At 44.9% G+C, this 23628-nt stretch overlaps 1 protein-coding gene across 1 annotated transcript in view; it reads left to right on the forward strand.

The window, feature by feature from the left end:
- Positions 1 to 15732: 15732 nt before the first annotated feature.
- The window catches only part of LOC128527651 (uncharacterized), a gene marked incomplete at its 5' end in the record, with an annotated part of 33451 nt that continues 25555 nt past the window's right edge, over positions 15733 to 23628 (forward strand). Inside the window, 2 exons of the mRNA XM_053500114.1 lie at positions 15733 to 17349; positions 17698 to 18160. Of these exons, the coding sequence (XP_053356089.1) occupies positions 15733 to 17349; positions 17698 to 18160 (2080 nt within the window). The remainder of the gene's footprint in view (positions 17350 to 17697; positions 18161 to 23628) is intronic.

Raw genomic sequence — 23628 nt, forward strand, 5'->3', positions numbered from 1 at the left:
TGACAGCAGGAATGTCAACCAGATCTGTTGCTCGTGCATTGACTGTTCATTTCTCCACCATAAGCCGTCTCCAAAGGCGTTTCAGAGAATATGGCAGTACATCCAACCGGCCTCACAACCGCAGACCACGTGTAAATACACCATTCCAGGACCTCCACATCCAGCAGGTTCACCTCAAAGATCATCTGAGACCAGCCACTCAGACATCTGCTGAAACAATTGGTTTGCATAACCAAACAATTTCTGCACAAACTGTCAGAAACTGTCTCAGGGAAGCTCAAATGCATGCTCGTCCTCCTCATCGGGGTCTTGACCTGACTCCAGCTCGTCGCCGTAACAGACTTGAGTGGGCAAATGCACACATTCGATGGCGTCTGGCACGTTGGAGAGGTGTTCTCTTCACGGATGAATCTCGGTTTACATTGTTCAGGACAGATGGCAGACAGCGTGTGTGGCATAGTGTGGGTGAGGGCTTTGCTGATGTCAATGTTGTGGATCGAGTGGCCCATGGTGGTGGTGGGGTTATGGTATGGGCAGGCATCTGTTATGGACAAAGAACACAGGTACATTTTATTGATGGCATTTTAAATGCACAAAGATACCGTAATGAGATCCTGAGGCCCATTGTTGTGCCATACATCCATGAACATCACCTCATGTTTCAGCAAGATAATGCACGGCCCCATGTTGCAAGGATCTGTACACAGTTCTTGGAAGCTGAAAATGTCCCAGTTCTTGCATGGCCAGCATACTCACCGGACATGTCACCCGTTGAGCATGTTTGGGATGTGCTTGACCGGCATATACGACAGCGTGTACCAGTTCCCACTAATATCCAACAACTTTGCACAGCCATTGAAGAGGAGTGGACCAACATTCCACAGGCCACAATTGACAATCTGATAAACTCTATGCGAAGAAGATGTGTTGCATTGCATGAGGCAAATGGTGGTCACACCAGATACTGACCGGTTCTGAGTCCCCAGACCCCCAACAAAGCAAAAAACTGCACATTCCAGGGTGGCCTTTTATTATGGGCAGTATAAGGTACACCTGTGCACTACTCATGATGTCAGATCAGTATCTTGATGTGGCACACCTGTGAGGTGGGATGGATTATCTCAGCAAAGCAGAAGTGCTCACTATCACACATGATTAGACTGATTTGTAAACAATGTTTGAGAGAAATGGTAATATTGTGTATCTGGAATGAATTTTAGATCTTTAAGTCCATCTCATGAAAAATCGGAGCAGAAACAAAGGTGTTGTGTTTATATTTTTGTTGAGTGTATGTATGGTTTGCAAAACTTTTAATTTTTTTTTTGTAATAAACCAGTATATCAAAGTAATTTAACTGTTTAATAGACGTGGGTAGTTTATTTTTTTTAATTTTTTTTTAATACAGATTCACTGTAAAACATGAAAATAATAATAACCTATTTGTGTGGTATAATAAGCCCAACATTCCAGTTAAAATGAACCAACACCTGGGTAGAACATTTGACCAATTTATGTGGTAGAATTAACCCAGCATTATAGTTAAATATAAACCAGCATTTGCGCTGAATATTTAACCCATTTTGCTGGGTTAAAAAAATAACCCATTTTGCTGGGTTAAATTAACCCAGCATGTAGTTAGTCCAATAGTTACCCAGCAGCTGGGTTAAAAACAACCCAGATTGGGTTGTTTTTAACCAAGAATTTTTTAGGGTGCATGAATGAACAATATATAAATATTAAGTATATATTATTTTATGAACACAAAGTTCTTCGGGTTTTTTACAATAATAATCATATTAGCTGTTTCTGTCCAGCATTAAATAATTATTTCATCCATTATTTAACCATGGCTGGAAATAATAGCTGTAATGTGATGTGTTGTACAGTATATACAACGCGACAGCGTGCTCAGTTACTCACTTCTCACCTTTCATGTATGTCTGCTCGGACTTATTCATTTGTTTTAAACCTCTCAAAAATGTTTGTGTATACAGCTCAAAACCTCCATCAGCTATCAAAGATAGCATCTATTTAGAAAAAATGCCCCAGCTATTTCGGAGCTTCAGGAAATCTTCTGGCGCTCTGCGCATAACACCGGGCCAACTCATGTCGGAACAAATTTATAAACGGTTTCTAAACATGTACTACTGTTTTTTTATATATAATATTTGTTAATTAAATTTAAATGAGGTTTGGGCTCAGAACTTCGATTCAGCATTGTGATTGTCCTCCTCGATTTTCTACATAGTTTTAATCAGCGCTTAGCCGCAGGCATAAAGTTAAATAAAGCACGCCGGCAGACTGATTATGAATGCGTCTGGAAAACAGCAAGCAGACTGACTCTGACCATTTAAAAAAACTTTTGCATTTATTTTCTGACGCGCTTAAGTTCACCAAAAACAATACAGAACAGCGCACCTTATTTGCTTTTAAACATTTACAAAATCACAATGTTTTTTCCTTATTGTGAGTACGCTTAAATAAAAGTTGAGTCTTATAAAGGCTACAGTGGTTAATCAATCGGAATGTAGGTCCTACCATCGCCGCGCTCGGCGGTACCGTTTCACTTTGTGCGTTTGCTGGCTTTTACCGTTGAGTGGCGCTATATAACTACAGGCTGACGCCTCATGCCTTAGTTCATTCTCTGCTGGATTAATGAGACACAGAGTTTTAGAACTGCACGTAGTAGCAGATAAAATCAAGTAAAACATTGTAGTTAAACAAATTTATAATCACAGAACTAAAATGACGATACAAATGTAGAATTTAAATTAAATCTTATTAGGATCAAATTTAAACAAAATAAATGTTAACACAGTGAGCCTTTAAATTTTATCACGTGTAATTAGAAAAGACGCGTGTAGGGTTTTGTGTCGTCTTATATCTTGTGTTCTTTAAATTTATAGTAGATTTATTAACTAAAATAAATGACCATAAAAATTATAACATTGTCAGGACGTTCTACTGCGTCAGCTGATGTTGGTCATTCAGCCCCGCTTGTGTTTGTGCGTTATTATAAGAATGAAATGCAGTAGACTGTTATGATCTGTAACGGATTCGACCCATGTTGCACGGGCGGCACCATAAAGCACGGACACGAGGCGAGGTCTTACGGGAAAAGGGTAATTTATTTAGGTAAAATGAGGAAGGAAAGTGTTGAGGGAGGAAGAATGGAAAGAAAGGGATAAAGGTTGTGCATGTGCAGTTCCGGGGGCTGTGCCACACTGGCATGCGGGCACACAGCTGATGCTAAGTGTTGGTTTGAGTGGCAGAACTGAGCACGCGGAGGCAGCGCTCCTGCACACTCCCTCGTGACGGCGCTTCTCCCGCTGTCGATGGCCGGCGCGAGTTCTCGCTGACGCAAAAACCTAACCACACTTTTCCTCTTCGGCAGCGGGGCTGCGAGGGCGGGCACGGTGCGGGAGTGAAGATGCCGCGGGAGCTCGCGCAGCTCTTTCTCGCGCTGTCCTCAGCGCGGAGATCAAAGGGCGGAATTCTAGTGTCCTTGTTTAAAAGCCCTGGGCCGCGTCACATCTCCCCACTGACATGCTTTTTTTTTTATATATATTCTCCATTACATCACGTACTTCCCAGACCTCAGACAAACCTCCGCGCCTTGCTTTTATAATGCGAAGCAAGCCCGAGATCATATTAACGTTAATTATCGCCAGCCGGCACAAATAGGCGGCTCCCGTCCCCTTTGCTGCCTATTCAGGGAGCCTACGGAGTGAGGGAGTAGTTATAGTAGATTTGGGCGTACACCCATCACACGCGCACGCCGTGGCAGATCATCATAATTGTCCTAAACTTGTATTTCATAAGGTTTTCCGAGCGGTGGTACAGCGCAACGGGGGTCATTATTTACTATTAAACATTAAACGAATTTACAAAACTTAATGCGTGCGATTAAGCGCTGATTCTACGTAGGAAAGTAAAGAAGAGGATCCTGATGCTCAACATTCCGGAGACCAAACCCCATTTAAATTAAATTAACAAATATTGCATGTAAATAACAATAGCCCACGTTTAAAAAAAGCATTTTTATTTAGATTATAAAAAAAATAATCCTGCATCTGTTTTAGGTGTTCCAGCTGCCACTGTTCTAGAATTCAAATTAAATCAAATCTTATTAGGATCAAATTTTAGCACAATAAATGTTAACACAGTGAGCCTTTTGATTTTATCACTTGTAATTAGAAAAAAAGCGTGTATGGATTTGTGTCATCTTATTTCTTGTGTTCTTTAAATTTATAGTAGATTTATTAACTGAAATAAATGACCATAACATTAAAACAGTGTTAGGACGTTCTACTGCGTCAGCAGATGTCGGTCTTTCAGCCCCGCTTGTGTTTTTGCGTTATTATAAGAATGAAATGCAGTAGGCTGTTATGATTTGTAACGGGTTCGACCCATGTTACTCAAACAACTCAGTTCAGGTGTAAGTAAATGTCTGTGCTGTTTGAGGGAGGGACGTGCTAATGATTTGGTCGGCTCTGTGTGTGTGTGTGTGAGAGAGAGAGAGAGGGGTGTCGCGGTCGTTTTCAGTGAAACAAAGGCTCAGCTGAAAAATGTTAGGCACATCAGTCACTTAACCACCAATAAAAGGTATTTGAGTGTTATGATAGTTGTAATATAACAGATGCGCACTGAATACTAAACCTAAACCAGGCACGGAGATTAATGAACCAAGATAGCCCCCATACCCGTTTAAAAAAAATAAATAAATAAAAATACCAAAGAATATTATTGTGTATAGACTGATTAAAAACAATGCAATTTATGCTATCATAAGGAAAATAAGATTTTATCACTTGTAATTAGAAAAAAAGCGTGTATGGATTTGTGTCATCTTATTTCTTGTGTTCTTTAAATTTATAGTAGATTTATTAACTGAAATAAATGACCATAAAATTAAAACAGTGTTAGGACGTTCTACTGCGTCCGCAGATGTCGGTCTTTCAGCCCCGCTTGTGTTTTTGCGTTATTATAAGAATGAAATGCAGTAGACTGTTATGATTTGTAACGGGTTCGACCCATGTTGTAGCTACACTGGTTCAAAAAAATGTTGGCCACGCATCATACAGATGTCTTTTGAACTTTTATTTCTCTCTTTCTCAGCAGACACCGTGAAAACTAAAATAAAATAAAAGTACATAAATATTTGTATATGTACACATCTCTCAAACATGTTTTTATCCATTGATAAAACAGGCCCAAGCATACCAGCATAAAGGAAAGGCAAAATAATTAAGTAAAATTACTAACATAGTCATTTGAGCACATTAACAGTGTTAAACATAAACATAAGTAAAGCACAATTACCGTGTGCGCCTCTTGAACCAAGTGCAGAATAAAGTTAATTTAAATACGTCTCTTCTCTGCATCCATGTTGACCCTGACCCATAATGCCACTGTGATACAGAGATATTCCTCACCTTGTCAAGTGACCTGCTCACCAAAATAAAAGCTTTCACTATGTTTAGGTGTATATTTACATATACAGACATATTTAAATCAAATTTTAACAGCTGAATGAACTTAAGCAATCATGAATTTATATCAACACAATCATGACCCAAAAAGGGACATCTTAATAAAACTTTCTCTTTGACAATTACACTCCCACCATTACTATGATTTATTACAACCTCCATTCAAATGTTTGAATAAATCTAGTAATTTACAAAACTCCAATAGATTATCATAGAGATCAGTACAAACTGTTTACTTTAGACTATCTACACTGGGGCAAGTTTTCAGATCAATACCACTGGAATACATTTTACTCATTTTTTACAAGTACAACTAATTTGTGAATAGGGCGTTCCAGAACGGATGGCTTAATAAGGCGTTGACCCCCTTTTCCTAATTCTCTATTTCCTATTTGTATCGTGGCTTTTCTTACCAGGCCATCATCATCTATGCAAACATCAATCACTCTTCCAAGTCTCCACTCATTACGATGGATACCTTTTTCTTTGACGATAACAATATCTCCAATTTTCACATTTCGTCTTGAAGAATGCCAGCGTTGCCTGAGAGTGAGGTTTGCCAGATATTCTTTCCAATTCTTACCCCAGAATTGTTCCGTTAAATACTGGACTCTGCGCCACCTTTTCCTGGCATACAAATCTTCAGCCACAAATTTTCCTGGTGGAGGTAGTGGGACAGAGGTTTTCATGGTTAGTAAGTGGTTCGGGGTAAGTGGCTCTGAACTTTTGGGGTCACTGATGCTGTCAGTGGTGAGTGGGCGGTTATTCACGATTGACATTGCTTCATAAAAGAAGGTTCTCAAGGAAGCATCATCTAATCTCCCAGCACTCTTTAGGAGGGCCCAGTTTAAGACATTTCTAACTGTCCTAATCTGGCGTTCCCAGACACCTCCCATGTGGCTAGAATCAGGTGCATTCATCATCAAATCACATTGCTTGTCTGCCAGATAAGCAGTTAGTCTGTCCTTGTCCACTTCTTTGAGAGACTTTGCCAGCTCATTTTTTGCCCCAACAAAATTTGTCCCTTGGTCAGATCTGATTTGTCTCACAGTACCACGGATAGCTATAAAACATCGCAAGGCATTAATGAAGGCATCAGTTGTTAGATCCTCCAACATTTCTATATGAACTGCCCTTGAGGACAGGCATGTGAAAATTAGGCCATACCTCTTGCATTCCTTTCGACCTTGCTTAATTTGAAATGGTCCAAAACAATCCATCCCACAATAAGAAAATGGTGGAGAAGGATTAACACGGTTAGCAGGTAAATCTGCCATCCTTTGTGTTTCTGTTGGTCTGCGAGCTCTCCTGCATGAAACACATTGTTTAATGTAATTTGCTATAACTTTGCTGCCACCAACAATCCAGTAACCATTTGCTCTCAGCTCATTGTGGGTCTGTCCCCTGCCTTGATGCTGGGTTTTCTCATGGCAGTAATGCAAAATTAGGCGTGTGATGACACCATCTCTTGGTAAGATTACCGGATGTTTTAACTCAAGGGTTAAGGAAGCTTTCTTTAATCGCCCTCCCACCCTAAGAACACCATCCTGCAATACAGGATCAAGCTGGAACAATTTATGGCTATGTGGCAGCTTGCCATTACAGTTTTCCAGTATTTGTATTTCCTCTCTGAAGGCATCCCTTTGTGCCAGCTTTACAAGTACTAGACTAGCCTTTCTTCTGTCTTCCACAGTTATGGGTCCCGCTGGTCTTACTCTTTTTGCTAGTTGCAGTATGCGAGCAACGACATTCAATACTGTATGCCATTTTGCAAACCGATTAAACCTCTCTAAAAAATCATCCTCCTTTACACCATCTGTTTGTAGTACTTGTATTGCTTTGACTTCAGGATCACCTACTAGAAGCTCAGGAGTTGATTTTGGTATGACAATTTCTCGCTCCCATAGGAACTTGGGACCAGTAAGCCAGTTTGAACTAAGTAACTCTCCCACCTTGAGGCCTCTGGAAGCGTGATCCGCCGGGTTTTGATCAGAGTCAATATAGTACCATTGTGCTGGATTAGTGGTTTCTCTGATCTTTGGACTCGATTTGCAACAAATACATGGAATCTTCGAGCTTCATTGTTAATGTAGCCTAAGACTACCTGTGAATCTGTCCAAAAATACTCTTGGCTGATTTTGAGCTCCAGTTCTTCCCTCAACACGTTACTGACTGCTGCGGAAACCACTGCAGCAGTTAACTCCAGCCTCGGTATGGTCACAATCTTTGTGGGTGCGACCCTTGCCTTACCTAAGACTAAAGAGCAATGTACCTTCTCCTCACTCACTATTCGGATATATGAGCACTGACCATACCCATGACTACTTGCATCCGAAAAGTGATGCAGTTCAATTCTCTGAATTTTGTTTGGGTTATCAGGAATGAGGCATCTTGGGATCTGGAGTTGTGGCAAATTCTTTAGGTCATTTAGCCAACTATCCCATTGTGGCTTTAACTCTCTAGGCAGTGATTCGTCCCATCCAATACCCCTCTGACACATTTCCTGCAGTACTTTCTTTCCTAGCAGGAGAAAGGGAGCCAGGAAGCCTAGTGGGTCAAACACAGAAGCTACAGTTGACAGGATACCTCGCCGCGTCGCTGGTTTCTCATCTAGAGTGACCTTAAAGGAAAGTGTGTCACTGGTCACATTCCACGTTATTCCCAACACAGTTTGGACTGGGAATTCCTCATAATTCAGATCTACATCATGAATTTCACTTGCTCGTTCAGTGTCAGGAATTGACTCCAAGACTTTTCTGTTGTTGGAGATGAACTTGTGGAGGCGTAATTTCCCTTTCGCGCACACACTACGCGCTTCTCTTACTAGTTGGATGGCTTTGTCCACAGAATCTACACTAATGAGGCCATCATCAACATAGAAATTCTTTCTCATAAAACTGGCTGCTGACGGAGACTCTGTTTCATTTTGGCTAGCGAGATATTTAATTCCATAATTTGCACAGTCAGGAGAGGATGCTGCTCCAAAAAGGTGGACCTTCATACGATATTCCCTTGACTCTAAAGTTGTATCACCATTTTCCCACCACAGAAATCGCAGGTAGTCTCTATCTTCTTCATTTACGTGGAACCTGTGGAACATTTTTTCTACATCACAGATGACTGCGATCAGATGTTTGCGAAATCTGCAGAGCACTCCTGTGAGCCCATTTGTGAGATCGGGTCCAGTTAACAGGTGATCATTTAGAGCTGTGCCCTCATACTTGGCAGAGCAATCAAACACCACCCTAATTTTGCCTGGCTTTCTAGGGTGATAGACCCCCTGATGAGGAATATACCACACATTCCCTCCTTTGGGTTGACCTTCAGCTCTTTCCGCATCACCATCCTTAAAAACACCTTCCATAAATTTAACATAGTCTTCCTTGAATTTAAGATTTTTCTCCAGCCTCCTTTTCAAGTATCTCAGTCGTATCAGAGCCAAGCGCTTATTTTCCGGCAACTGAGGGCGTGTCTTAAAGGGGAGAGGCATTTCCAGGTGCCCATCTCTGTTCCTGTGTATTCTGTCATTTAGCAACTGCGTGAACTGTATGTCATCTTGTGATATACTCCTTTCACCTGGGTTTGTATCTTTGAAGTCTGACTCAAGGGCTCTGATAACAGCAGTTGGTGTCAATGGTGGGAGTTCTTTGACAGTTACACGATGGCACAGACCTGTCACCTCTGTCGACTTTGCAACCCATGATGAGCTGCCAACAACACTCCAACCCAGGTCAGTCTTAATAGCATACGGCTCGTCATCACCTCCTGTTATGACTTGTTGCGGTGCTAACGCTCTGGAGCAGTCATAGCCAATCAGGAGACCAACCTTACAGTTCATTATTTCTGGTATTTCTTGTGCTATGCTGTTCAGGTGTTTCCATCTTTTGGCAGTTTCCGGAGTAGGAATGTGGGAACGTTCAAGGGGAATGAAATCTCTGGTATAGGCAGGTGGCAAGTTGATGAAGCTGTGTGAGGAAAACCCTCTAACTCTAAGCCCACTGACTCTCTCACTTTGAATGATGGAATCTCTGCCCATCATGGTGGTAAGCTTTAACTTAACTGGTTCTGAACTTGCACCCATGTTCTCACATACCTCTTGGTCTACAAAGGTGTTGCTGCTCTGTGTATCCAGTAAGGCATACACTAATGTCTCTGTTTCAGGAGTGGTGGTTGAAGAGATCCATACCGGCACTACCATAGATGTGCTCTCAGCATCATCCCTGTTTACACAGCAAGAAAGTGAAGACATATTTTCTTCAGACTGCCCAGCATGAGATGTTTCTGCTGCGGCAGGACGGTCTTCATGAAGTGGTGTTGGATGACGTTTTTTACATGTGGCACACGTGGCTTTATTCTTGCAGTCTCTTGAATTATGTCCTCTCCTAAGACAGCCAAAGCACAAGTTGTTGTCAAATATGAACTTCTTTTTGTCCCCCATGCACTGATTGGCAAACTTTTGGCATTTGTGAATGGAGTGGCCTTCTCCACAGCACATGCATGAGACTGGGTTTGAAGGTAAAGTATTTACATTAATGGATCCATTTGAATCCTTCAAGCTGTTCTCTGCTGTGCTGCAGGGTTTCATCAACGTACTTGATTTAACAGATGCTTTTACATTTGTGATGAAGGCATTAGCCTTTGAGCGCTTTATATCCTTAAATGGTTTCTCTTCAGTAGATTTCAAGGCATGAAGGGAAGTCACAGGATTACATGCGATTTCTGCTTCTTGTGCCATAAAATCGGCAAACGCTCTGAAGCTAGGGTATTCTTCCGATTGTCGCAGCTGCTTTGTGACATGTCGATTCCAGCGAGAGGTCATCCAGTCCGGGAGTTTTTGCAGCATCTTCTGATTTTCTTCACAATCATTGAAGTCCTTTAATATATGGCATGGCATTGCTGCAGGCTGTCAAGAAATCACTGAACTGTCTCAATTTAACTGACTCCCTTGAGCCAATTTTTGGCCAGTTATTCAGCCTTTCTCTAAATGCGCGCTGGATTACAAATGGGTGGCCGTATCGAGCATTCAGCGCCTCCCATGCTTGTTCATAAGCTTCACCATCCTTTCTGTAAAAGCTTCCTTCTAGAACAGACCGTGCTTCACCACTGATGTACCTTTGCAGGTAGAACAACCTGTCAGCCGGATTAATGCATCGGCGTTCTATCAAAGCCTTGAAACTGGTGCTCCACTCTAAAAACTTAAGTGGGTCCCCTGTGAAGACTAATGGCTCAGGTGTAGGCAGTCTGGTTAAAACCACTGTGTCATGTAGAGCTTGAACTAGTGATGCTTCATTTTCGGCGCTGTTTGCTTGTACTCTCTGTCGAGCACCATGCGAAGTCTTGCGTTTTCTGCCTTAGCATCAAACTCCTCTTGTCCCACTTCACTCATGCGTACTTTCATTAGGCCCAACAAATCTGTTGTTACTGCTGTGCAGGAGTCCAACTTTCTCCTAATCTCCGTAGAAGGTGCTGACTGAGATCGTATGATTTCATACACATCTTTCACTTGTGTCTCCAGCCCTTCCACAGTGTCCATCATGTCACTTAAGTCATGGTCAGAGCACTCATCTTTAAGTTTAATTCGTGTAGCTCTGACTTGCTCTTTCCAGCTTTCATATAACTTGATAAATTTATTTTCCCTTTGAGAAATCTCTTGGTGCTTCAACTCCAGCATTTTTGGGGTTAACTTTCTCTCCCGTGAAGACTTTCTAGGTTCATCTTTCCTTGAACTGGTAGAAGTAGTCTCCATTGTTGCAATTTGGAATGTCTCTATTTTAGCATGGATATCACCTACGAGTGCCTCTAATCTTTCCTTCTCACCCTCATCGACTGGTGATTTTAACTGTTCACATAACCTAGTCAATTCTACTTGAAGAGATTCAAGTTGTTTACCAAGTCTGACGCCTTGTGATTTTTCTTCATGAGCTGACAATTTTTATATTTTAGAAACGGCACTATATACTGTATGACCTTATGCAGTTATGTGTTTGCCAGTACAGTCTGATATTAACATTTAACAACTTTGTTCTTAAACTTCTTTGATTAGATGGATTTTTTTTTTTTTTTCAAATAACACTAATAAATTCACAAATAAGAACCAATAAGCAGGGAAAACAATCAACTTATAGTTATAAGCCTGTCACTTTTCTCATTAACAATCAGTATTTTTATAAAGTATTCCTCTTTATTAAATGTTCACAAAGTTGTGCAGATAACCTAATCGAACCTTGATACCCGTTGAAGAACCAATCTACTGCCGGACGTCCATAATGTAGTCAACAAACTCCGTACTGAAGGCGGCAGAAAGAATATTGTGAAGCTGCTGAGCGCTGCCCTCTTGAGGTGAACTGCGGTACTCTCACACTGGCACTATTAGAAGCCGACGGTCCCTTTTCCTCCTGTGAATCGACAAGCCTCTTCCTTAACGCTCACCTTGCGCATTTACTGCTCAAGCGACCATGCTCCGCCCATCTTCTTTCCAGACACGAGCTGCTCTTTACTTGAACTCTCGGCCATTTTGGCGGTACGTTTTCACTGTAGCTACACTGGTTCAAAAAAAATGTTGGCCACGCATCATACAGATGTCTTTTGAACTTTTATTTCTCTCTTTCTCAGCAGACACCGTGAAAACTAAAATAAAATAAAAGTACATAAATATTTGTATATGTACACATCTCTCAAACATGTTTTTATCCATTGATAAAACAGGCCCAAGCATACCAGCATAAAGGAAATGCAAAATAATTAAGTAAAATTACTAACATAGTCATTTGAGCACATTAACAGTGTTAAACATAAACATAAGTAAAGCACAATTACCGTGTGCGCCTCTTGAACCAAGTGCAGAATAAAGTTAATTTAAATACGTCTCTTCTCTGCATCCATGTTGAACCTGACCCATAATGCCACTGTGATACAGAGATATTCCTCACCTTGTCAAGTGACCTGCTCACCAAAATAAAAGCTTTCACTATGTTTAGGTGTATATTTACATATACAGACATATTTAAATCAAATTTTAACAGCTGAATGAACTTAAGCCATCATGAATTTATATCAACACAATCATGACCCAAAAAGGGACATCTTAATAAAACTTTCTCTTTGACAATTACACATGTTACTCAAACAACTCAGTTCAGGTGTAAGTAAATGGATAGAAAGTAAATGTCTGTGCTGTTTGGGGGAGGGAGGTGCTAATGATTTGGTCGGCTCTGTGTGTGTGTGTGTGAGAGAGAGGGGTGTCGCGGTCGTTTTCAGTGAAACAAAGGCTCAGCTGAAAAATGTTAGGCACATCAGTCACTTAACCCCCAATAAAAGGTATTTGAGTGTTATGATAGTTGTAATATAACAGATGCGCACTGAATACTAAACCTAAACCAGGCACGGAGATTATTGAACCAAGATAGCCCCCATACCCGTTTAAAAAAAAAAAATACCAAAGAATATTATTGTGTATAGACTGATTAAAAACAATGCAATTGCTATCATAAGGAAAATAACAAGTTCTTCCATTCCAATGATTAAAAAAGGTAACAATATCAACTTTAGAATCTAGAATCCAGGAGATTAAAATTACACAAATTAAAATCACTGAAAGTCTCCAGAAGAGCCTCAGATTCAAGAGGTTTTTAAAGTGGGGAGAAGTGCATTTCAGTTCCTCTGAATGTATAGGTGAGAACAGCCGATTCACACCTGGGGAGGGTGAATCATTTGTATTTGAATGTTGTCTGGCATTGTAAAGCACTATAGTGACACTAAAAGAACAACCCAGGATTAATAGGAATTCTTATACTGCATAAACATTATTTAGCACAAAAAAATTCCTCGCGCTCGGGAAAACTATGCGTGCGGTTGAGCGCTTTTTAGACTATAGGAAATTAAATCGGAGGGTTTTTATTTAGACTATTAAAAAAATAACCTGCGTCTATTTTTAGGCATGCCAGCTGCCACTTTTTAGTTAGAAGTTTTCAATACAAAGCTTGGGTTACAGTGGATTTTACTACGCGGTGTGAGTGCAATGGCCATCCGTCTGCTCGCGCTGACTCTGCTCTCCGCTGATGGCCGTACCGCCCCCCTCCCACCTCTCGCTCCTTTGAAGTCCCCGGGCGCGTTCCATTTGCCCTGCTTGCATGCCGCACTTCCGCGTTGTTGCACGCGCGCTGCATACACAGCGCGTAGTAAAATCCACTGTAGCCCAACAAACCCCGAGTATTTTATAGCGCAGGGTGCAAGCCCGGGCAACGATAGCAACGATAGCTCACCAGTCATGTGTAATTCTGCGGTCCCGCTGCTTCGCATGTCTGAAGGGGAGGCCGCCTAACTAGTGAGCGAGGAGCGATATTGATTTGGGCGCACGCCGTGACAGGCTGAAAAAACTGTGTCAGATTAATGTGCAAAAACTATATTGTGGCGTGGGCAGGGTTTTGATGGTCTACCATCATGCTTTGCGGGAGGGATTGTTTTGTGTTCACCCTGTTGGGAAAAGGTGTTTAAGTTAGTGGCTTCGGCCATAGGTGTGTGGGTGTGGATAGATGTGTGTTTTATGGAGGTTGGATGTGGTGGTTTTTGTGTATACGTGCGGAAGAAAATAAATTACTCCCAGCCATTTGCATTGGGCAGCAAAAGCAGCTCACTCGTCTCTCCAAGTTCCTGCGTAGCGGTGAAAAACGCAACATTTGGTGTCAGAAGTGGGATGGAGAGTCGCGGGTTAGAGCGCACCCCGGAGGAAATCCGGCGGATCCAAATAGGCCGCCGAGTGGCAGAGCGGCTGAGGAGGAAGAAGCCCCTCCCTGATGGGGCCAGCGCGGGCAAAGAGCGGCGACCGGAGCGGAGCTACAGCTCCGTGCCCCGTCCGCCAGCGAAGCGACCTGCAGCTGCGCCTGCCGGCCTACAACGGCGCCGGCGATCCCAACGCGTTCATCGCCCAAGTAGAGCTAGCCGCCAAATTCGCGGGCTGGTCCCCGGCAGAAACAGCCGTCCGGGTGGCCCTCTCGTTGGAGGGAGACGCGCTGCGGGCGCTGGAAGACCTCCGGGCGGATGAGCGGGATGACTGGGTAAAGCTGCAGCAGTCGCTCCGTTTTCGCTTCGGCACAGGTGACCGTAATGAGGCCGCGGGCGAGGAGCTGGCAACCCGCGTGCGGAGCACCTCCGAGCCATTGGGGGCGTTCGCCATGGACCTGAGAGCTCTCGCGCGCATAGGCTACCCGGAGTTTGGGCCCGCCCAGCAGGAGGAGCTAGCGCGCCGTGCTTTTCTGCGGGGAGTCCGGCCGTGGCGGCTTCGGGAGCACATCCGGCTAGCGGCACCGGCTTCCCTGGCTGAGGCGCTGCGCGAGGCTGAGCGCGCCGAACCCATCATGGCGGAACGCCACGGCGAAAGAGCCGAGCGCCCTCCCGTGGCTCGGGGCCGCTCGGTAGGTGAACCTGGCCGGGGACAGGGCTACCCGTCGCGGCTAGGCCTCGACACCGCTCCTGAGAGTTCGCGACGACGCCGAGGCCAGGGGCCGCCGGATTACCGCTGCAATCTTCTCAGGCCTGAGGACAACGTACCCCAGCAGCCGTTAAACTAGCTTCGGGGGGCGCCGAGGGGAAGCCGCCTCCCACAGCTTTCCTTGTTTCCCCGACTGCCGGTCTCAATCTCCGGTCAGGACGTGTAGGAAATCGCGCGGGGGTTTACATTCAGTGTGGCCTGGACAACGTTTCGCTACGAGCGCTCGTGGACACCAGCTCTACCGTTTCGCTGCTGCGCTGGGGAGTACTGGCACAGGGTGATCGCGATCGTTTGCTGCCGGCCCCAGCCGCGAACATTTGCACCGTGTCGGGGAGTTATCTGGAGATACGGGCCTGTCGCACAGTGCGAATACAAGTAGGTGCAATCATTCTTTTTCATCCATTCTTTGTGGCCGACATTGAGGATGATTGTATCTTGGGGTTGGATATTTTGGAAAGGTGGGGTGCCGTACTGAATCTCGATGACGGAACGTTGCGTGGTAGCTTCGGGTTAGCCAGGTTGCTAGTGCCCAAAGCGCAGCCGGACAGGTTAGTGGAGCGAACCCGGGGGGCGGAACTTCCGGTTGGCGCCCCATGTAAACATCCGGTAGCAGACCGAACGAGCATAATGGCCGAGCTTATGCAGCGTAGCAGCGTAGGCCTAAATCAGACGCAGACCGATGCCGTGAAGTCCCTTTTGAACGAGTTCGCGGACATTTTCGCGGTAGATGAGCGCGAGTGCACTCATACCAATTTGGTGCAGCACAGTATCGATACGGGTAACGCAGCTCCTGTGCGGCTCCATCCGAGACGGCTTCCATTAGCTAAACGGGCTATCGCCGAGCAGACGCTGCGGGAGATGGCCGACTCGGGCGTCATAGAGCCAGCGTCCGGGCCGTGGTCTTCGCCGGTTGTGCTGGTGCGGAAGAAAGACGAGTCGTGGCGGTTTTGCGTGGATTACCGGCGGTTAAACGAGGTAACGCGCAAAGATTCTTATCCGTTACCGCGAATAGATGATGCGCTTGAACACGTTGCGGGCTCGGCGTGGTTTAGCTCGCTGGATTTGCGTAGCGGGTATTGGCAGGTAGAACTCGCACCGAAGGCACGTCCTAAAACGGCGTTCTCGATCGGACAGGGGTTGTGGCAATTCCGGCGCATGCCGTTCGGCCTATGTAACGCTCCAGCTACGTTCGAACGGTTGATGGAGAAAGTGTTGGCCGATATTCCTCGCAATCGGTGTGTCGTCTACCTGGACGATTTACTGGTGCACGGCAAGGAGTTTGAGGTTGCGCTAGCTAACTTACGGGAGGTATTTCTAGCTATCCAGCGGGCGAATTTGCGGCTAAATTCCAAAAAGTGCCAGTTGTTGCGGCAGGAGACTGTCTTTCTGGGACACGTGATTAGCGCTCAAGAGATTGCCACCGATCCAGCCAAAATTGCTGCGGTACAGAATTGGCCTGAACCGGTAAATGTGTCGCAGCTACGCACCTTTCTCGGGTTAGCCTCGTACTATCGCCGGTTCGTAAAGAATTTTGCCACGATCGCCAGCCCGCTACACGAGCTCACAAGAAAGAACCAGCCGTTTCGTTGGGACTGGGTGCACGCGCGAGCGTTCACCCAGTTACGGGAAGCTCTGGTTACGTCGCCTGTTCTAGAATATCCGGACGCGTCCCGTATGTTTATCCTCGACAGGGACGCAAGCGATGTAGTGCTGGGGGCCGTCCTGTCTCAGGTGTCCGAGGGCAAAGAGCGTGCTATCGCCTACTTCAGCCGCGCGTTGTCTGGACCGGAGAAGAACTACTGCGTCACGCGGCGCGAGCTGTTGGCGGTCGTCGCGGCTCTTAAGCATTTTAGGCCGTATTTATATGGGCAGTCTTTCTTGCTGCGGACCGATCACGCTTCGTTAGTTTGGCTGCTTAGCTTTAAAGAGCCTGAAGGGCAGTTAGCGCGCTGGCTCGAGCGGTTGCAAGATTACGATTTTATTGTTCAGCACCGAGCGGGGAAACTGCATGCTAACGCCGATGCTTTGTCCCGCCGGCCGTGTAGCAACGAGCGCTGTCAGCACTGCGAGAGGGTAGAAGCGTGCGCGGGCGATTGCGACGTCGAGCACTTTTCGAACCCCGTGAGTCAGAACAGTCTTCCTGCGCAGTCCTCCGGAGCCCCCGTCGGTAACCAGCCGTCCAAGCCGGCGTGCAGCCGAGTTACTGCGGTGCCTAAACCATCGCCTATAGCCGTTGCGCCGGTGCCGCAGCTGGACTGTGAACAGTTAATCGCTGAGCAGGAGAAGGACCCGGCACTGCAGCAGGTATTAGGTTGGGTTAAAGCGGGCCGGAGACCGGAGTATAACGCTGTCGCCCACCTGGGCCTAGAGGTAAAAGCGCTCCATTCGCAGTTCGACAGACTATCGTTGCGGGGGGGCCTACTCTATCGCCACTGGGAGCGGCCGTGCGGCGCTGGCGAGTATTTTCAGCTGCTGGTGCCGCGGACTTTGCGGACACGGGTGTTAGGGATGGTCCATGGGCACGCGGGCGCGGGACACTTCGGCGTAACAAAAACTTTGCGGCGGCTGCGCGCTCGTTTCTACTGGCCGGGCTGCCACACTGATAACGAACTCTTTGTGCACAGATGCGACGTCTGCACGGCAAAGAAGGGCCCTACCCAGCGCTCGCGAGCACCCCTGCAAGACTTTCGGGTGGGGGCACCTATGGAGCCTATGGGCGTGGACATTCTCGGGCCGTTTCCCATTTCCGATCGCGGGAACCGGTATGTGCTGGTGGCCATGGACTACTTCACCAAGTGGCCGGAGGCATTTGCCGTTCCTGACCAAAGCGCTTCCACCACGGCTCGAGTGCTGGTGGATGAAGTGTTCAGCCGGTTCGGCGCCCCGGAGCGGTTGCACAGCGATCAGGGGCGTAACTTCGAGGCGGAGGTGTTTGCGGCGGTGTGTGAGCGCCTCGGGGTGAAAAAGACCCACACCACGCCCCTTCATCCGCAGAGTGACGGCCTCGTGGAGCGTTTCAACCGGACACTCACTACCCAGCTCGCCGTGCTTACCAGCGCCCGGCAGAAGGATTGGGACGAACATCTGCCCCTCGTGCTGTGGGCCTATCGCACCGCAGTGCAGGAATCCTCACAGCTGACGCCAGCGGCGTTAATGTTCGAATTAGTCCACGAATTAGCACGTAGACACTTGGCGGACGCTGGTGTTAAACAGCGCCGCGTGTATGACACCCACAGCCGGGGACGAGACTTTGCTACTGGGGAGCAGGTTTGGGTGTATTCCCCTGGAAGGAAAAGGGGGCTTTCCCCTAAGCTTATGTCTCACTGGGTGGGGCCCTGCACGGTACTGGCCCAGCTCTCTGACGTAGTCTACCGGGTGCGGTTGACGGGGCGGTCGCGAGTGGTCGTGCTCCACCGGGACCGTCTCGCTCCCTATCAGCCCAACGCCAGCGAGATATTGAACTCTGTGGAGGCCGGGCCGCCTCAGGAGGACGGTTGCAACCCTCCTTCCTCTGCAAAGAGACTCTGGCGTTCGCAACGCCAGCGCCGACCACCGGCACGCCTCCTAGACTGAGTTCGCCATGATGACCGGGGACGGTCACAGCTCGGGTGGGGGCAGTGTGGCGTGGGCGGGGTTTTGATGGTCTACCATCATGCTTTGCGGGAGGGATTGTTTTGTGTTCACCCTGTTGGGAAAAGGTGTTTAAGTTAGTGGCTTCGGCCATAGGTGTGTGTGTGTGGATAGATGTGTGTTTTATGGAGGTTGGATGTGGTGGTTTTTGTGTATACGTGCGGAAGAAAATAAATTACTCCCAGCCATTTGCATTGGGCAGCAAAAGCAGCTCACTCGTCTCTCCAAGTTCCTGCGTAGCGGTGAAAAACGCTACAATATAATAAAACTATATAAGACTACATGCCTTTATAAGACTCAACTTTTATTTAAGCGCACTCACAATAACGAAAAAACGTTGTGATTTTGTAAGTGTTGTGATTTTGTAAGTGTTGTAAGCTGCGCTGCTCTGTATTGTTTTTGGTGAACTTGAGCGCATCAGAAAATGAACGCAAAGGTTTTTTTAAATGGTCAGAGTCAGTCTGCTTGCTGTTTTTCCCGACGTGTTCATAATCATTAGTCTACTTCGGCCGGTGCGCTCTGGAAAACTCCATGCATGCGGCTGAGCGCTGATTAAAACTATGGAGTAAATTAAAGAGGAGAATCACGATGCCGAGTCGAAGTCCTGAGCCCAAACCTCATTTAAATTAAATCAACAAATATTATAAGTAAAAAAACAATAGCCCACGTTTAGAAACCGTTTATAAATTCTTTCCGACATGAGTTGGCCCGGTGTTATGCGCAGAGCGCCGGGAGATTTCCTGAAGCTCAGAAATCACTGGGCATGTTTTCTAAATAGCCGCTATCTTTAATAACTGATGGAGGTTTTGAGCTGTATACACACACATTCCTGCCTATACAACTCTTAAAACTACACCTGTAACACAATAAACAGTAATATTTTAAACATTCTGCAGGCTGATATTTGGAGAAAGGAAAGAATAATGAATAAACCAGTTGTTGGGTCAAAATAACCCAACCAGGTGTTCATTTGTAAACTACATCTCATATGAGCCAACATGAGCAACCCAACAATGTGTTTAAAGTACCTGAAATAATCCAGAACTTAAATAACAATAAACCGATACAGAGATACGCTGTATAACGGTCACTGTTGTATTTACGGCAACGAGCGAAAATGTCACTTTGCGCCACCTGGCGGCCATTTTACGAATGACTTTGAAATGCAACTGATTTATTTTGGCCGCTGACGTTTTTACGCGGCGGTGAGCGCGACGGTAATAACCATTCCAATTGATCAACCACTGTATGTAGTCTTATATAGTTTTATTATATAGTTTTTGCACATTAATATAAGTCCTCATCTCTTACATTTTTGAGGACAATAGTTTTTTCAGCCTGTCACAGCGTGCACCCAAATCAATATCGCTCCTCGCTCACTAGTTAGGCGTCCTCCCCTTTAGATATGCAAAGGAGCGGGGCCGCGGAATTAGGCACGGATGGTAATAGTTAAACTATTAACAAGAGGAATGTTTGATGTCATGTGGGCATTATAAGATTTATACTGAAAACTTCTAACTAAAAAGTGGCAGCTGGCACGCCTAAAAATATTCCTATTAATCCTAGGTTGTTGTTCTTTTAGTGTCACTGTGTGTGCTTTACAATGCCAGGCATCACTCTCCCCAAGTGTGAATCAGCAGTTCTCACCTATACATTCAGAGGAACTGTAATGCACCTCTCCACACTTAAAAAAAAAAAAAAAAAAACTCTTGAATCTGAGGCTCTTCTGCAGACTTTCAGTGATTATGGCCTCTTTTTAAATTTGTGTAAATTTAATCTTCTGGATTCTAGATTCTAAAGTTGACTTTGTTACCGTTTTTAATCCTTGGAATGTAAGAAATTAAGATGTTTCTTATGATAGCATAAATTGCATTGTTTTTAATCACTCTATACACAATAATATTCTTTATTAAAAAAAACGGGTATGGGGCTATCTTGGTTTATTAATCCTCGTGTCTGGTTTAGTTTTAGTATTCAGTGTGCACCGTACATCTGTTATTTTACAACTATATCATTACACTCAGAAAGACCTTTTTGGGGGGTTAAGTGACTGATGTGCCTAAATTTTTTCTGTAAATGATATATCATAGCAGTATTGTCTTGCATATTGTCTTTCCATTTACTTACATCCGAACTGAGTCGTTTACATAAGTCACTGATCGATAGATCATCATATTCATACAGATGTACCTGTTTTACATGAAAATTTACAGGCTTGGTACTGAATGATTTACTTTGACAGGGCCATAAGAACTGCACACAAAGTTTTGTAAATTTGTTTAATGTTAACTTGTATTTCATAAGGTTTTGCCAGCAGTGGTATAGCGCTACGGGGGTCATTATTTACTATTAAAGAAAATTATGATGATCTGTCATGGCGTGCGCCTGTGATGGGTGCGCGCCCAAATCTACTATCGCTACTCGCTCACTCCATAGGCTCACTGAATAGGCGGTAAAGGGACGGAGCCGCCTATTCGTTCCGGCTGGTAATAATTAACGTTTATATGATCTCGGGCTTGCTCCACATTATAAAAGCAAGGCGCGGAGTCTAGTCCAAGGTCCGGGAAGTACGTGATGTGGTGGAGAATAGGAGAATGGCATGTGAGTGGTGGGATATGACGCGCGCTACGGATTTTAATCAAGGGCGCTGGAATTCCGCCCTTTGATCCCCACGCTGAGGACAGCGCGAGAAAGAGCTGCGCGATGTGTATAAATTGATGTGTGTGTGTGTAAAATTGTTGTTAGTTGCGAAGTCGTGTTCGACCCATCGCGACCCCATGGACCATGTTCCTCCAGGCCTTCCTGTCTTCTACCATCCCCCAGAGTCCATTTAAACTCACACCGACTGCTTCAGTGACTCCATCCAGCCACCTCATTCTCTGTCGTCCTCTTCTTTTGCCCTTAATCTTTCCAAGCATTAGGCTCTTCTCCAGTAAGTCATTCCTTCCCATTTGGTGACTAAGTTTCATCTTCAGGATCTGACCCTCTAAAGAGCAGTCAGGGTTGATCTCCTCTAGCACTGACCGGTTTGATCTCTTTGCAGTCCAAGGGACTCGCAGGAGTCTTCTCCAGCACCAGAGTTCAAAGGCCTCAAATCTTTGGCGCTCAGCCTTTCTTATGGTCCAACTTTCACAGCCATACATTGCAACGGGGAAAACCATAGCCTTGACTATACGCACTTTTGTTGGCAGGGTGATGTCTCTGCTTTTTAGTGTGCTGTCTAGATTTGCCATCGCTTGCCTCCCCAGGAGCAAACGTCTTTTAATTTCTTGGCTGCATTCCCCATCTGCAGTGATCTTGGATTCCAGGTAAATAAAATCTGTCACTACCTCCATTTCTTCCCCATCTATTTGCCAAGAATTGAGAGGGCCGGATGCCATTATCTTAGTTTTTTTAATGTTGAGTTTCAAACCAACTTTTGCACTCTCCTTCTTCACCCGCATCAAGAGGCTATTTAGTTCCTCTTCATTTTCTGCCATTAGAGTGGTATCATCTGCATATCTGAGGTTGTTGATATTTTTCCCTGCAATCTTAATTCCAATTTGTGATTCACCTAGCTCCGCCTTTCTCATGATGTGCTCTGCATATAAGTTAATTAGGCAAGGGGATAGTATACAGCCTTGCCGAACTTCTTTCTCAATTTTGAACCAATCAGTGATTCCGTGTCCAGTTGTCACTGTTGCTTCCTGACCCGCATATAGGTTTCTCAAGAGACAAATAAGATGGTCTGGTATTCCCATCTCTTTAAGAACTTGCCACAATTTGTTGTGATCCACACAATCAAATGCTTTGGCATAGTCAATGAAGCAGAAATAGATGTTTTTTTCTGGAACTTCCTACCTTTCTCCATGATCCAGCATATGTTGGCAATTTGATCTCCAGTTCCTCTGTCTCTTCAAAATTGGTCCACATATTGCTGGAGTCTACTGTAGCTTGTAGGATTTTGAGCATAACTTTGCTAGCATGTAAAATGAGTGCGATAGTTTAAGCATTTTTTGGCATTGCCCTTGTTTGGGTTCGGAATGTAAACTGATCTTTTCCAATCCTGTGGCCACTGTTGAGTTTACACATGTTGAGTGTAGCACTTTTACTGCATCATCTTTTAAGATTTTGAATAGTTCAGCTAGAATACTGTCACCTCCACTAGCCTTGTTTTTGCTTAGACTTCCTAAGGCCCATTTGACTTCACATTCCAGGATGTCTTGCTCTAGGTCAGTGACCACCCCATTGTGGTTATCAGGGATGTTAAGCTCGTTCTTGTATAGTTCTTCTGTATAATTTTTCCACCTTTTCTTAATGCCTTCTGCCTCTGTTAGGTCCATGCCATTTTGGTCCTTTATCATGCCCACCTTTGCATAAAACGTTCCCTTCATATCTCCTATTTTCTTGAAGAGATCTCTGGTTCTCCCTATTCTATTGTTTTCTTCTATTTGTTTTACACTGTTCATTTAAGAAGGCATTCTTATCTCTTCTAGCTAGTCTCTGGAATTCTGCATTTAATTGGGTGTATATTTCTTTTTCTCCCTTGCCTTTTGCTTCCCTTCTATCCTCAACTATTTGTAAAGCTTCCTCAGACAGCCATTGTGCTTTCTTGCATTTCTTTTTCTTTGGTATGGTTTTAGTTGCTACCTCTTGTACAATGTTGTGAACCTCCATCCATAATTCTTGAGGCACTCTGTCGATCAGATCTAATTCCTTAAATCTATTTGCCACCTCTACTGTATATTCAGACATATGATTTAGTTTATATCTGAGTGGCCTAGTGCTTTCCCCTACTTTCTTCAGTTTAAGCCTAAATTTTGCAATGAGAAGTTCATGATCTGAGCCACAGTCAGCTCCTGGTTTTGTTTCTACTGACTGTATAGAGCTTCTCCGTCTTTGGCTGCAGAGCACATAGTCAATCTGATTCCTCTGTTGACCGTCTGGAGTTGTCCATGTGTAGAGTCGTCTCTTGGGTTGTTGGAAAAGAGTGTTTGCTATGACCATCCTATTCTCTTGACAAAATTCTACCAGCCTGTG

This window comes from Clarias gariepinus, chromosome 7, assembly GCF_024256425.1.
Source record: "Clarias gariepinus isolate MV-2021 ecotype Netherlands chromosome 7, CGAR_prim_01v2, whole genome shotgun sequence".
NCBI lineage: Eukaryota > Metazoa > Chordata > Actinopteri > Siluriformes > Clariidae > Clarias > Clarias gariepinus.